Source organism: Eutrema salsugineum, unplaced genomic scaffold (assembly GCF_000478725.1).
Source record: "Eutrema salsugineum unplaced genomic scaffold, Eutsalg1_0 scaffold_4, whole genome shotgun sequence".
NCBI lineage: Eukaryota > Viridiplantae > Streptophyta > Magnoliopsida > Brassicales > Brassicaceae > Eutrema > Eutrema salsugineum.
In genome coordinates, this window is record NW_006256686.1 from 2964709 (window position 1) to 2981922 (window position 17214).

At 35.2% G+C, this 17214-nt stretch overlaps 1 protein-coding gene across 1 annotated transcript; it reads right to left on the bottom strand.

Moving 5' to 3' along the window:
* Nucleotides 1–4088: 4088 nt before the first annotated feature.
* LOC18013924 (glycine-rich protein 3 short isoform) lies at nt 4089–5134 on the bottom strand. The gene is made up of 2 exons (XM_024153754.1): nt 4924–5134; nt 4089–4580 (listed from the first exon to the last, which is right to left on the bottom strand). The coding sequence occupies exons 1-2, from the start codon at nt 5009–5011 to the stop codon at nt 4273–4275; spliced, it is 396 nt and encodes a 131-aa protein (XP_024009522.1). The 5' UTR covers nt 5012–5134; the 3' UTR covers nt 4089–4272.
* Nucleotides 5135–17214: the final 12080 nt, after the last annotated feature.

Sequence of the window (17214 nt, forward strand, 5' to 3'; positions counted from 1 at the left end):
TAAATGTTGATGAAAATTTGTTTAAGTGTTGACTTGGACATATGTTGACTATTACGACGAATTTACGACGATTATTTAGAAATCGTCGTAAATTCGTCGTAATATGCAAACCCTAAACCCTATAGGGTTTAGCTTTTCCAACTTACAGAATGGTTTTTGGGTTCATTTTCCTAAGTAAACTGATGTATTATATAAGAGTATGTAGTATAAGGTTCAGGAACTTGTAGAAATGTGGTTTTTATTACGACGAATTTACGACGAATGGGAGTGATCGTCGTAAATTCGTCGTAATATACCATCAAAAATACGACGAAATGTAACCCCTAAATCTTATAATCAATCTTTTATGGGGTTCAGAGGGGATTTTGATGAGGAGAATGAAATGGCTTACCATCTCATAAGGTAAAACAACTTTCTAAACAAAAAAAAAAAAATTCAAAATTTGACATATATGTGTTTATCAAGTAATCTTAAGATGTTATATACATTTACACAAGATGTATGGATTTATCTTACATCTTACTAAATTCTTCATTAAGTTATGTAAACATGCTAGAAAGTTATACAGACCACATTTATCATGAATAGACATGCTTGTATGTCCTTATGGATGTTTCAATTTTTGAATTTCATCAGTTTTCGTATAGTTCGTCGTAAATTCGTCGTAATGTTACGACGAATTTACGACGATTAGTGGATACACAGCCGTCTTAATTTTTTTGATTTATACGAGTCGTCGTAAAATCGTCGTAACATTACGACGATTTTACGCGAATAGCACGGATCGTCGTAAACTTGTCGCAAAGCCCAGATACAGCCACGTGTGTTTGTCTTACTCGCTTTGTTGTACGGTGGGATCTTTGCGACGAATATACGACGGATTCGTCGTAAATTCGTCATAATATTTACGTCGAATTTACGACGAATATAAATTCTATATATAGGACCTCACCTCTTCCTCATTTCGTCGCTTATCTCTCCTTCCTCTCTCTCTGCTTCCTCCTTCCCACCTCCTCCTTTTGACGAAAAAAAAAGGTAAATAATTTTTTTTAATTACTTAAAATTATAATAATTTTAAATAGTTTAGAAATTCAAACGGTTTAGGTCGGGAATTAGTTTAGGCTCAGAATTTGTTAGATTTAGGATCGTAATTAAAAATTAATTGTAATTAATTTGAAAAATAATTTTTTTTCGGTTTTGCAGACGATGACTCGACGGAGGACGCATTACATCAATTTCATGACGGACGGACATTCTTCCCGGGCGTCTGCCTCGGGAAACACCGAGACCGATGTCCCTTCATCTTCCGGAGCCTCCCAGGTTCCGAATACCGCGGAGCCGTCTCCACCACCGCCTCCACCACCACCTCCACCGCCGGCTGTCGAACCGGTACCCGCCCCGGCTGCCGAACCGGTACCCGTCCCTCCTCATCCGTATGCCCAGTTTACGGTTGAGGATTTACTAGCCTTACCGGGACGGGGGGCTTTACGACGTCTGGTTCCCGGAAAAGCGGAACCAGGCTTTTATTGGTAAGTAAATTTTTTGTTTTTTATAGTTTTTAAATTAACGCTTTAATTTACTTAAATATTAATGTAATAATTTTTTTTTTGGTTTCATAGGTTTACTTTGGATAATTGTGTCGGACGGAGCGTTTCCGACACAATTAAGAGTCATTTCGTGGAGCCGCACGTCAATTGGAGCAAGGTGTCGCAAGAGACGTGCGACACCTGGTACAAGTGCTTCGCGGTACGTAATATTTTTAAAATCTTATTTATATCATTTTAAATTGTTTTAAATTTAATTAATCTTACTTTTATATTGTCAATCTAATTTTTTGTTTTCTTTTGCAGCAACGGTGGAACTGGGACATCGGGATCAATGAGACGGTCCGCGAAGCTTTCGAGGAAAAGGCGAAGAAACGCCTAGTCAACACCGTTTCCGATTGGAAGCGGAAATGGGAGACCAACGGCGACGACGCAAAGCCGAGCTCCATGTCCACTTGGTGTTGGAACGGGTTGAAGGCGTATTGGGTGGACCCGCATGCTCAAACCACCGCTGCTAAGTGTTCGGCCGTCCGAAACCGGGTCGATCCGGTGACTGGTGAGAAGTTAGTGACCCCGCACACTTCTGGCCAAATATCTTTTGCAGGAAGACGTCTCATGATGGTAAGTAATTAACTATAAATTATTTCATTATTATTTTAATTTTATTTATTGCTAGAATTAATTAAATATTTTTGACTAATAATGTTTATTAATTGGTAGGCCGAGGAGAACGGAAGAGAACTACCTCCAATGACGAAGCTCTTCGAGACCACTCACCGGAAGAAGGACGGGAGCTTTGTCGACGCTCGAGGAGATCTACAATGCCGCTATGCAGCGGATCGCCGAGCGGGAGACCCAGGCCACACCTGACGGTACTATCCAAGTACCGTTGACCGTCGCTGAGCAAGACCAGATTTTCGAAGAGGTATGATATCTATTTCAATTTTTTAAAAATTTATTATATTTATAATTACTTAATAAATAATTAACGTTTTTATTTTCCATTTGTAAGTTGCTCCGAAGAAGAAGGGTCGAACCTTAGGGATGGGCTCTATTAGAGACTGTCCTGCCGCCACGGCTTCCGGATTCCGCTCGCAGGATCCGCAGCTTCGTCAGGAGCTTGCTACGGCCAATGCTGAGATCACCAGTCTCAGGCATGAGCAAGTGGCCCAGAAGCAGGAGCTCACCGAGATACATGATCTCTTCGACATCATTGCGGAAGCGGTTCCGCAGTTGACCACTGCAATCCGAGCGAGGCAACAGCGAGCACGGAGGGTTTTTGAGACCGGTGGTAGTTCCGGTACTGGACCATCGGACCACCAGACGCAGGGCGGTCAGTCTTCGGCTCCGGTCTCAGCAGCGACAGGCGGTCAGACTTCGGCTCCGGTAGTGCAGACGGGAAAAGTCGGCCTAGCAGCGACGGGCGGCCAAGACGGAGAGCCTCCTCGTGACGTCGATCTCAACCTCGACGATTACAACATCATTGTATAGATTAGGTTTTTTTGTAAAAAACAATTTGTATAATTTTTTTTTTATTTATAAATTATTTTTGAATTTAAATTGAAATTTAAATTCAAATTTTTTCTATTTTTAATTTTTTGATTATTTTAAAAATTCATTAATTAAATTAAAATCGAATTAAATAATTAATTTATAAATCGACGTAAATTCGTCGTAAATTTATGTCGATTTAACGTCGAATATTTAACGACGAATTTACGACGAATAAGTTTACGTCGATTTAACATCGACAATTAAAAATTTAGTTTCCCTTAATTGAAATTGTTCGTCTCCTAAACGTTGTAAAATCGATGTAATTTTACATCGATTTTACGTCGTTTTTATGATGGAATTTTTTCGTTGTACATCCGTTGGAAAATTTACGACGCATTTTCGACGAATAGTTCCCGACGATTTTACGACGATTTTCCGGAGTTGGTAATTTTACGACAATTTTACGACAATTTCGGTTTTACGACGATCGTTTTACGACGATTTTTAATTCGTCGTTAATTCGACGTAAATGCTCTTTTACGTCGATTTTACGTCGATATCTGCCGACGTAAAAGCCAATCTTTCTTGTAGTGATTTTCTTTATGGAGTGAATTTGAAAGTCGTGTTTTTAGGATATAAATACAAGCTTTAAGGATTGTAATTGATTATTCACATATTTAATAAAAAAAAACCCTAAACGGATATTTATACCTTAATTGCAATTTTCTTTCTTTTATTATTGCTTTATTCGGTTTGATTCACAACATAAACAAGTAACATTTGGTCGCAGCTTCGGTCGCATTCACTAGCAATTATCAAATGAAGATGGCCTTTCTCTTATATATTGATATAATAATGAATCTGTTACATATTCTTCTTACTCAAGATCACTAGTTAGTGAAGTGTTACGTGTCTGTTTATATTTTCTTTCCACAAATATAAATTCCTTGGCAGCCTATTTATAACTAGTTTTTTATTTTCTCCAACCTTAAGAGTGGAATAATGAAATAACACTGTTAAGCAAATGTCGCAAAACCGAAAGAGAATAACATAATAAACTAAAGACGATCTTATTATGGAAACAACGAAGCGATTACAACACAGGCCATTACGATATGAAACTTTATTCCCATACTTTTCATTTCTTAATCCATCATGCCCCTTAAGAACACTTGGGGCACTTACACATACACATATAAGTGTATATATAGATCCAACCATGCATTATATAGTTTTAGTGACCGGGTTGAGTCTGAACAGCTTCTCCGGCATAAGAACAACACCTTGAGCAGCCACGGTAACCTCTGTAGCAGCAACCGTGACGGCAATAACCTCCTCCACGGCCTCCTCCGTTGTATCCTCCTCCGCGGTGTCCTCCTCCGTTGTAACCTCCTCCTCCGTTGTATCCTCCTCCGTTGTGTCCTCCTCCATTGTATCCTCCTCCTCCGTGGTGTCCTCCTCCGTTGTAACCTCCTCCTCCGTTGTAGCCACCACCATATCCATCGGGTTTCACATTTTCCTCACTTTCTGACTTCGCTGTAGCTGTCAAAAATAATACATTTCAAAGATATTATTAGCACGTTCAAATTTGCATTCCTCACCCAGAATTTAGAACTATTTTTCTATTTGCAAAAAATATTAAGAGATATAAGTTTGCATCTCTAGCTAGTTTGTTTCAAAACATTTACAACATAAGATATACGTTCTAAACATTTTTGCTCTAAATGTTTGAGATGATCCCGATACATATAATAAGAATTCAACATCATACTTAAGTGTATTTTGATTTTCGTAAGTCTCCAGCCTTATAACAAACTAAATAGTTGAATGAATCTATCACCCAATGGAAGAAGTAGACAGAAACATAAAAAATAATGTTACATACCCGACTGCCTTTCGGATGCCGCTGCCCTTTCTGAGACGACGAAAAGAAGTGCAAAGAGACCCAACAGAATTAAAGCCCTCGAAGCCATTTTCTTCAACTGTTCAACTCTTTGTTTTAGAACGTGTGATGAATAAAAATGTCACCATGTATGCCTCTATTTAAAGAAAACGAGGAGGAGGGAATGAGAAGAGTAAAAAAAAACCTAATCCCTAGTCCAATAAAAATAACTCAAAAGAAAAGTTAAGAAATTTAATAATTTATGACAATAAAAATAGTAAGAAGAAGATAAGTATCGATTGCATAGGGCCCATTTATGGTTGGTTGTTGGAATCATTGTAAATAATTTTGAAACTCCTTAAATGGCAACTCTCCACTAGTCTTTTAGATGTTTCTATAAAACGTCTCAAACACAGCGCATTCACACGTATATAGTCATAGACATATTAAAAAATATTATTGGATTATTTCGAGAATAATATTCATTATTGGAGAGTTGGAGACTTGGACTATTGTTTATGAATCGTCCTTTACAATCTCAACCGACAGATTTTACGCAGAAGGATATAGACAAATCATATGGACTTAAAATCAGTAAGTCATATAGGAGCGATACGTAGTAGTTAATAAGGACAGACGCAAAATATTAAGTCATATAGGAGCGTACGTAGTAGTTAATAAGGGCAGACGCAAAATATTGCACGGCTATATTGTTGGGATATCAATCCAAGTTTCACATCTAAAATTTAAACTAATGTACTCAAATATATAAGTAAAATGTTTAATAGTTTAGTATAAAATTTTTTGGAAGAAATTTAAAAACAAATCCGTGCATGCTTTGTCATTTGAATCCAAAGTGGACAATATCATACTAATAGAGAATTGGACATGGATTTGAAAAGTTCAACAATTGGTATCAGAACCAGGTTCTGGAAAAAATGGATCTGGACAAATGGGTGTGGACTGTGTGTTCGGTGTGGGAGGGAGAGCCCTCAAAGTAACCTTGCGATTAGGGTGCTGGTGCTTTGTATCAAAAGTCTTCCGATTGGGCTTTTCAAGCTCATGTCCAACTCCCTATTAGTATGATATTGTCTGCTTTGGGCCCAAATGACAAAGCCCGCACAGATTTATTTTTGGATTCGGGTTTGAGTGGTCCTTAGCTAGAGGAGAGGATTGTTGGGATATCAATCCAAGTCCCACATCCAAAGTTTAGACCAATATGGTCTAGTATATAAGCAAGATGTCCAATAGTTTAGTATGAGACCTTTTGAGAAGGAATCCAAAAACAAATTCGTGCGGGCTTTGCCATTTAGGCCAAAACGGACAATATCATACTAATAAGGAGTTGGACTGGGCTTGAAAAACCCAATATGAAGACTTTCGATACAAGGCACCAGCACCCCAATCGCAAGGTTACCTTGAGGGCTCTCCCTCCCACACCGAACACACAGTCCACACCCACTTCTCTAGTCTACCTTTTCCAGAACCTGACTCTGATACCAATTGTTAGATTTTCAAGTCCTTGTCCAACTCTCTATTAGTATGATATTGTCTGCTTTGAGTCCAAGTAGAAAAGCCCGCACGTATTTGTTTTTGAATTCCTTTCCAAAAGGCCTCATACTAAACTATTGGATATCTTTATGTACTAGACCATGTTGGTCTTTACTTCGGATGTGAGACTTGGATTGATATCCCAACACTTTTTAACAGTTGCGAAAAGGTTAGGAGAAGAGTTTCGTTGGTGCGTACGGTGATACAAGATGGGTGCCAAGTTTCGCAGGAGGTTGGGAGGCCACGGGTTTGTGTGATCCTTGGCTTAAGGGGAGAATTATTGGGATATCAATCCAAACCTCATATCTGAAATTTAGAGCAATATGGTCTAGAATATAAGCAAGATGTCCAATAGTTTAGTATAGGGCATTGTGGATAAGAATCCAAAACAAATCCATGCGGGGTTAGCCATTTAGACTCAAAGCAGATAATATCATACTAATAGAAAGTTAGACATGGGCTTGAAAAGCCCAACATATATTAATCACAGCTATTCTAATGGAAAATTTTTTTAATGAAATTATCTATTCAAGTCATTTAAGCGTAAGGCTTGATATTCAGTAAATGAGTTGAGAATTAGTTAATAATATTAATAAAGGTCATTGAGTGTGGACATGTTAGTTACTTTCCTGCTACTTGCATTTGACTTAAGAGTGAAATTCATAAGATTGTACAAACAAATTGTCTAACACATGAGACTTGTGATACCAAGAACAATACATGCACACAATAAGCCATGGTAGCTCAATTATTCGTTTGGAATGTAAAACATCACATACATGTCTAATTCAAGTTTTACTTGATATAAAAATTAAACGGATGATATAAAGGATCTAAGAACACCTCCATTAGTGAGATACATCAATATAATATTAATACTGCATTTAAAATATACTTTAACTTTGCAATTTTAAGTTTTCTAAAAAACATTCATGAAAAGATATATGTTACATTAGTCTCTCATATGGTTTACAAATGATAATCCATTCTCATTCCCCATTCTTTCTTTAATATGAGAAATCCAGTGAAATATTCTCAATAGAGATGTTTTAAAGCCTCTAATTAATTAGCATGAATATTTTACTTATTAAAAATGTATAATTTCAAGCTTGTGACTCATCAAGGAGAACATCCAAAACGACTTAATCATAAGTACGAGTTGGGATTAAGCAAGAATTGGGAACTGGACAGAGAGCAAAAAATTAGAAAATACGGAACACAAATAGTAATAGTTAATGGTAATAGTTAAAGGTATCAACTTAATCATAAGGACGAGGGTGATCTTTGTCTTACACATAATTCTTTTCCCCCTTATTTCCTCTTAGTTTGGTTGTAAGGATTATCTAGAGGGTTGTAGCCTGTAGGATATATGATCTAGAGATTGTGAAAGATCTCTCGAAAATTCTCAAGAATTAGTCTACAAAATAAATTCCTAAGAATCCTTCCCCAATCCAAAGGATCACGCTAGCAATCCCCAAACCTCCGCTTTTGTCACTTATCTTACCCTAGATGGATCTTCAATACAGATCGTTTTATCCATTTGATCAATACCATACAATTTAGGTGTCTTTGTATAACAAGGCGTAGTATATCCCTTATTTGGTATTCACGCAACACAATGAAACACATGACTATATCTTTGTGTTTTTCCACTCATTTTCGAATTCTTTCTCTTTGTGTTAGATTTATTTTTGAGAGGCTGTCTCTTTTTTTTGGACAAAAGAATAGATACCTACAACTGTTTTATAACATAAACAATATCTTGCAGTCCGCCGCGTTGAATGTATGAAATAGAGAAAGCTAAAACCTTCCTTACACATGTTGAATTCCTCCATGCGGTATAAACATCATCGTCACCAACTCGAAATAGTCTGTAACAAAAGATGTTGTCTTCTGATATTCGATTATACAGTGCATGATCCAAATGAATGCTTCTACTTCAACGTGCAAAGGAAAGATTTTCTTGTAGACTTTTGCTCCCATTAATATCATTCAATATATTCTTGGAAGCAATGCCATCCTAGTCTGGAAAAATTGTCGGTTTAGTTTTCTTGTAAGAGCAGTCTATGTAGCATCAAATAATTTAACCAAATTTCCTTGGGTCAACGATCTATTTTTTTATGGGAATTATCTATAGCATGAGATGTCTCCCGACCTATATATGCCTTCTTTCTATATCTCCACGAAATCGGGTTAAGACCTATTTGAGAGATTAATATTTTTAAGTTTGTTTTTGTGGGGATATACACAGAGAAAATAATTTAATGTACGTTAACATCTGATGATGGCTGATGCTACAGTAAAAATTCTATATATTAATAATGTTGGAACTTTAAAATTTTATTAATTTAGCAAATTATTAATTTATAAAGAAATTAATTTAACCAAAATTTAAATTTAAAACCAAATAATTAATTGAGTTTATTAATTTATCAAATATTAATTTATAGAATTTCTGTTGTATATATATGATAGTTCTCGTGATTCTTTCTATCCTTTCTAAGAAAGAGAAGTTATCAAATACATTTAATGGTGGATACGTGGAGTCTCGGTCAGGATTGTTGATCACCACACGTGATAGTGAAATTGTAATTTGGTAATAATAAGGGGAAATGTTCAGCTAAAAAAATTAAATGAAACTCAGACCATGCAAGTGTTGGAACCTTACTCAATGAATTGATTGCTTGTTTCGATCCAAAATTCAAAAAGCAATAACTATAGCTGATGCTGACTATTGAGAAGAAAGTTCTAAATTGGCAACTCAAACTAACCACATGATAGTATGATACATAATGACATTCTTTCAATTTTATAGCCTTTTCTATCAAATTGAAAATATGGAAAACCAAATTATATTTTTAATATTTAAAACAAGATACTAGCTATTCTATAACTTTAGTATACCCAGGTAAAGAAAATAAGATTTAGATTCTATATTGAATAAGAATCAGTCTAATTATGACTCATATAGTTAGATTTCAATTAAAACTCTTATTAGTTATTCAGAAATTATGTTTTATAATTTGTAAGTAAGAAAATTTAAAATTAATCTATATTAATCATAAATAACCCTCTTAAATAAATAAGAGGTTATAAGACAATAATTTACATTTTTCAATTTGTAGTTTCTATTTATTTCTGTATTTTACTTTTTATTTTATTTTATTAGTTTCTTTTTTTGAACCAAAAATTATTTTGTTTTATATTTAATTTTTTAATATTTAAATATAAATAACTAAAATTTAAAAACTTAAATTATTATATTAACATATGTTACAATCTAAACTAATAATGACACATATAATATCTGTAAAAAGTTATAATTATTCTATGTGTCATGCTAACGTAGATCTTACCAAGTAGGATTGTAACACTAGATAGATTCAACTCTGCATAATACGTAAAAAATAATAAAATATTTAGATGATCTGGTCATCGATCTAGCAAACCACCACAAGGTGATCTCAATGCCCATAGACGATCCAACCGAGCCATCCGAAGCTGATTGGAGCCTTGTTGAAGCTGTATCGGTGAAACCAAATACCAAATCAACTGAGGGAAGGCATTTTTACCAACCAACCAACCCCAGTGAAGACTGATCAAGCAAAAACACTTTTGACTCAAACCAGAACTGAAGATAACCGAGACATTCCACCTAATAGCCAAGGAGCGGTTATACCATCACCATCTTTGACCAAACCGGTGATTCATGATCCAAGAACCAATATTCATCGACCAACCGACCATAAGGAGTATTCTGTACGAGATATTTCATGTCTTAACCAAGCTAGAAGTAAAGATAACCGGAGCCTCACCAACCGGCTTGATTACAAACCAGATTTTACCCGAGAAGAGACTTGGGCTGATTTCTTAGAGATCAAACTCAATCACCAAGAACTAATATCAAACCTGATTTGCTCTGTGTTCTTGACCCATTAAGGAATCACGGTGAATTGGAATCAGTCCAACTTACCCGATTGGAAATATGCACCTTAATTGAAGCATTCCGACCAAGCCGGGAGGAATTAAGCTGCGAAATGACTTGTTCTGGAATCTGGGTTCATCAAGGAATCCGGGATAGTTGGAATCACACCAAGTCCGGTTTTCATTTGGGAGATACTCCATTTCTAAACCGACCGATGGTTTCCCAGCTTGCCTTATTTGAAACCCTATGGGTTTAGGAGACACTAGACGTATCAGTGGCATCCAGGAGACTGTGCTATTTCCAGAAGTTCCCTAAAATACTCTAGAGTGCACCCGTACGCCTTGGATCAGGCGGATCCATCTGTACCTTCAATTGAACTAACTAGGGCCGATTATAGAAACTACGAAGACCGACCAGTTCAATTATGAGCAAACCAAGATATCACGACCAGAAGAGATTCTTAGACAATTAAGGAGCTTAAAAACACCTTCCCATGCACCAGAAACCACAGGATCAGACGGATCTTCTTGCAAGTCCACTTTCCTTATGTAGCTGCGTTCACATTAGGAGCCATAACTTTCCAACGGCTCTTTGTCTTTAAGTGCTACGATATGGACAACTTTTTTGGAGATAAGAATGTTCCAGAAATTCTCACTAATCCTCTTAAACCTTACGGATACAAAGGCGTCATCACAATTGCCTTAGTTGCCGAGACCCTCCATTAAGAGCCAACAGCTAGTTTTTGATATATTTTTGATTTGTTCCTTTACTCTAGATTTTTAGACCGTTTGTAATTAAGCTTGTAGGAGCTCTATACAAGCTCAGCTCAGGTAATTTTTACAATTCACCTTTAAATCCAGATTAATACAAAGTATTCCTTTTTCTTTCAAAGTTGTGTCTTTGCAAAGACTTGTTCTTTTCTTTAGAATTAAGTGTGAGATTCACTTAGCTCTATAGAAGCTGCGAAATTAGTTTGTTTATGAGATTCAAACAAACTATTTCGTCGACATATTGAGAGAGTCAATCAACCCCCATCGATTGAGAGTCAATCACCCTATCATCATCTTTATCTCGACTTCATTCCACCTTCCGCAGAATAAGTTTGGAATATCTTCATCATTAAGTGATCATAAGTTGGAGTGATTTCAATCTTGTATCAATTAATAATGACACATGTAATGATATAGAAAGTTATAATTATCCTACGTGTCATGCTAGCGTAGATCTTACCAAGTAGGGTTGTAACACTAGATAGATTCGGCTCTGCATAATATGCAGAAAAATAATAAAATATTTAGGTTTTCAATTTTTATAATCTGCATAATTATGACTTGTACAGTTTGATATATACTATTATTTGCGAGGTCAAAAATCTGATGTGTCATCATCACAGTGATTGTCTTATGTGTCATTAATAAAAAACAATTATGTGTTGTTTTAATTTGTTTTGATAGGTCAATCATTAGTCCTACGTGTACATATCCATGACATGGTTTTTTTTCTTAATTATGGGCCAAAGATTTTGCTAATGGGCCACCGATCTTAAAGTTTGTCCTAGCCACCGATGTAAAAGTCGGTACTAACCTAAACCCTAGCGTATCCATCGTGCTAGATATACCCATTTCGGTTTTCATATTTTCTTACATATAATATCTGTCTACTAAAAAAAAAATTGTTCACCTCTTTTTTTAAAAAAAAACTATCATAGCATTTAAAAAAAACGTCCACCTCTTTTTTAAAAAAAGGATCATATCATTTTTTATATACTCCATCTCTTTTTTTTAAACAATCTCTATGATTATTTATGCGTATTTCTAATGAAAATAACCTACTATTTTTTGTATAATTGATATTTTGATGGTTCTATAGTTCATCTCTCGCCTTACAATGGAATCGTCAGGTAAATATACATTTTTGATTTTATCTTAGTTCGTGCTTTTAATGTTTTTTCAGATTCTAGAAGTTTTTCTTTTGTAAATCCACGGCGTAATAGTTATTTGCTTCAAAACTTTTATGAATTTTCTGTAGCGATTAGCAATCGTCCCTTTCATGATCCTCAGATTTTCTATATCATCTGCCGCCATCTCAAATCGTTTTTCCACGAGATGAAGATTCTTCTGCCAGTGTTAACAATGATAAATTTATCGGTTGGTCGAAGTGTAATCAGGACTATCCAGAATCCAGATCGTTATGTATTCTGAATTTCTGACACGTTGGATTTGAGATTGTTAAAAACATCATGGCATCCCCGTCTCTGCGGAATCTCCACACCGAGTATTATATCCAATTGTAACCCCAACACTGGTACTGCTTAAGGGTTTTATTGCATGTCGTTTGCAGTCCATGTTCTTATATTGATATAAGAACAAATAAATGGTGTTGTCCACCCTACTTTCAAAGATGCATGTTATGTTTTAGGTTAAATTCACGATGATACTGAGAATGTTTAAGCTTTCTATAAGGCAAGTCAATGAGGTTCCCGCTTCTCTCTCTTCAAATGAGGTTCACTACTTTGTTACATCCAGGTTCTATGATGAATCACTTTTGTGTATGGAGATCCATTCAATGTTTTTTAGTATAAGTTTTGTCAATTTTTTGCATTGTCTTTGATTTTCTTTTCTTTCATTATATTATTTTAACAATTTCTTAGATTTTTTATTCTGTTCTGCCCGGTTTCGGTTGAGAGGTTTACTATTTGAGATTTTTGTTGGACGTTGTTAGGTATTTTTATTGGACGTTGTTAGGTATTTTTATTGGAAGTTGTTAGTCTTGGTGCTCATGCTTTATATATAGATGATATCCAGTAGCTAAAGATTTGTGTACTTAGTGGTTCGTTTGTTCGGTTGGTAATTTTTTGTTTGGGTTTTTGAATTTGGTTTTGTATTATTTTTTCAGTCGGTTAGATTGATATTTGGTGCGTGTTGGTTATATATTTTGTGGTTTAATGATTACACTATTATATATATATATACATATATATATAGTTGTAGTGTGGTTTTTAGACAAAATTCTCTTTTTTCAATTTTTGCGATAGTTTATTTTTCAAGAATGTCACATATTTATTCATTGAGCTTTTGTGGTGTTTATGATTTCTAATATGTCTACGGTTTTGTCAGATATGATTGTAATTATTTACCTAAGCTCTTAAAATTATTATTTATTATATAATCTATACATATATTGTGATCAAAGTAAAGAATGTATATCCTAGGGTTATTTAACTATGATCTGAAATTTAGTATTTATTATATATAATCTAATAAGGAGATGAAGACGACCAATGAAGTCGGAAGGTGAAGATGATAAAAATATAGAAGACAAAGTAAAATAAAAAAATGAAAAAAAAGAAGTAGAAGAAGAGGAGAAAAAAAGATAAATCAAAATATAAAGAAGAAGCTGTAGTTGATGATAAAAACTAAAGAAAAATATGAACATAAATTTGAATAAAACCATAGAGAAAAAGAAGAAGATGAGAACACAGAATAGTGAAGAAGAATATTGATAAGAAAAAAGAAATTTGGCTTTGAATAAGAAAACCAGAAGAAATAAATGAAAGATGTAGAAACAAAGTAAAGACGAGGAAATGGGAAAATGAGTAGGTGTAGATGAAAAAAAAAAGATGAAAACACTAGAAGAAGATAAATTTGACAAAGACCAAAGAGGAATAAGAAGTAAAGAATAAAGAAGGCTAATAAAAATCAAAAAAGAAAGAAGAACAAGAAGAAAAAGAAGAAAAAGAAGAGCTGAGAAATATAACGATGATGAAGAAGAAGTCAAAACGATGATGAAGATGAAAGAAAATTATGAAAAATAAGAAAATCGAAAGATATATAAGACGAAGAAGAAAGTACAAGTCAAAGATGATGAATAAGAAGGAAAATATGAAGAAGAAGAAGACTTTGGGACAGAAAAAAAAAACAATGTCTTTAAATTATATATTAGAGAATGAAGAAGAAAGACATATAAAAACCAAAAAAATAAAAGAATAAGGAAAATACAAAGAAAAAAAAAACCAAAAGATAAAAAGTAGAAAAAAGAGTAGAACAAAATAGAAGAGCAAGAAGAAGGAGACAAGTCTGAAGTGGGAATTGAAATAGAAGTTGAAGACGATGAAGAAGAGGAAAGAAAACATAAGAAATAAGAAAATTGAAGTCAATGATAAAGAAGAAGTAAAAGACGAAGAAGAAGACTGAAAAAAAGAAAAATAAAAATCATAATAAGAAAAATTATGACAAGACGAAATGTTGACAACTAAAAATGGGAAGAGGATGACGAATTTAGAGAGAGAGAGAGAGAGAGAGAGAGAGAGAGAGAGAGAGAGAGAGAGAGAAATTGTGGTAATGCTTTCAGGGACATGTAGATGGAGAGAGAGAGACAGTGAGTGAGAGAAATAGAGAGAGAGAGAGAGTAAGAGAAATGAGAAAGAGAGAGTTAAACATTTCAAGTACATGACATTAAATCTATGTTAGTTCGTCTTTTCTGTGTTTCTATTTTTTTTTATATCTGAGACACTTCTTACTTTAAATGTAGTTGTCTAAATCGTAGATATATACAACTTAAGACGAGGGAAGAAGAGAGAGAGAGTGAGAGAGAAATACTGAAACAGAGGGAGGGTAAGAGAGAGAATGATAGGGAGGGACGCATGGAGGGGGAGAGAAAGTTAAAGTTTTCAGGTATATGTATTTGATTAATATAAAAGACGAAGAAAAACAAGAAGAATATGAAGTCAGAGAGATCAAAGAAGACGAAGGTGATGATGAAGAAGAAGAATTCGAAGTAGAAGAGGAAGAAGTTGCGAATAAGATGTGGAAAACATGAAGAAGAAGAAGACGTGATTAAAAAAAAAAAACTAAAGAATAAGAAGTAAGAAAAGACATATAGAATGAAGAAGAAATAAAAGAAAATGAAAAGAAAGTAAGAATATGCGAGAGTAGAATGAGAGATAAAGGTGGAAAACTATGAATAAAGATAAGGAAAAGACAATAAAGAAGAAAAATCAAAAGATAAATAAGAGGAAAAAAATGATGAAAAGCGATTATGTGGAGTGATAACTATGAGTTTTCAAGACTCTTTGTAGAGGTTATCAATCCCTTGTCTTGTAGTACAAGGGGTTTATCAATCCAAGAATGTGGTGATAGACACTAAGCTATGTAATCAGGTTCTTAATTCAAGCAAACAAGAGTGGTTTGGTTAACTAGAGACAACTACAAACTTAAACAGGATTAAAGACTAATGAAATGATTAAACAAGAACTAAACAATGAGAAATGATGAGAATGTATGAATGATGATGAGAAAAGTCTTAGACATGATAGTGGATTAGGGTGCCTTCAGTGATAAACTAATGAGCTAATGAATCATATGATCAAGCAAACCATTCAACATAAACATCTTTAATTAAGTTAATCCTCTCATGAAGGTATTAACTCCTATGCTAAAACAGTTTCTAACCCAATCATCATCAGTGAAACATGAGTTAACAAGCATTAAGAATCAGTTTAATCTGTCATTTAAGCATATAGACAATCATTCCCATGATGAATAACACTTAAACCTATAACAACCTTGGTTCAAACATTTCATCAAACACTTTTGATGCATGAAATGCCCAGAATCTAGACCACATATGATTTGTATGGATCTAGCATAGAGAACAAGTTGTAGAGAATGGAATATGCATGATCTAACCCCTAAGCTCACTAATCTACCACTTAAACACCCTAATCTACATATCTAAGACCTTAATATGGAGATTACTCACTAATCATGATCAACACACTAGATCCTTTGCAAGATGTGTTGTTAATCATGATTAGAAGTGTATAGATGGAGAGATAGATGATAGATTTTAGAAGAAAGCAGCTTTAAACACAAAGATCTCTTAAACTCTCTTGATTAAACACTCAATAATCAATATTTCTCTTCTTAATGGAGTCTTTTCACAAAAGAGGCAAGAGACAAAAGGAATAAAGCTTAGTCTTCTAAAAACCCTACAAAGTATTTATATCTCTCTAAAAAACGAACCGGGTCAGCCCGGAACAAACCGGATCCTGACCCGGCTTTAATGGATAAAGTGGAAATTCTGCGGGTTGGTCCAGTGTCTCCCAGGTAGCATGCCCAAGTCGCAGTAGATGAAGAACTTGTCTTGTGAGACTTAAATCGCCTTGTCTTAGTCGCACGCCCAAGTAGGAGTGTTTTGCGAGTCTTGCTGCGGCTTAATCTTCTTCTTCTTCAACTCGCAGGACCAAGGCGGTTTCTGGGGAATGTACAAACCGTGCGGGTTGGTCTCCATTACACTCAGGTCGCAGGCTCAAGTCGGAGTAGATTGAGAGTGATCGTGCGGCTTGGTTCCAGGCGCGGCCAACTCGCATGCCTAAGTCGCACGATTGTGGACTTAGCAATTTTCTTGCTCGGGAGCCTCAGACCTCATCCATTGATAGCTTACCCGCACTTCTCAACTCGCAGCATCAATTTCCAGGCATTCGTCTTCAGGCCTGCGAGTTAACCAAGTCGCAAGGCTTTCTCGCAGCATTCAGAGCAGCTTGGACCACTTCGCATTCCGGAGAGTTTAACTTCTAAGATACTTGTCCGAATTGAGTGATTCCGGTTGAAGAGGACAGAGGACTCATATATCTCCAACTTTGGTGAAGGAAGCTTCGGTGCTTGGGAAGTGGAAGGCTTCCTGGAGAGCTCATCTTTGCAGTGCATTTACACGATCAGAGAGAGGCGTCTAGACATGTGTCAATTCCGGAGACCGTATCTTCCTGCTCATAGCTCCGAATTGAATGATCTTGGACGTTATGGATAGAGGACTCAAAT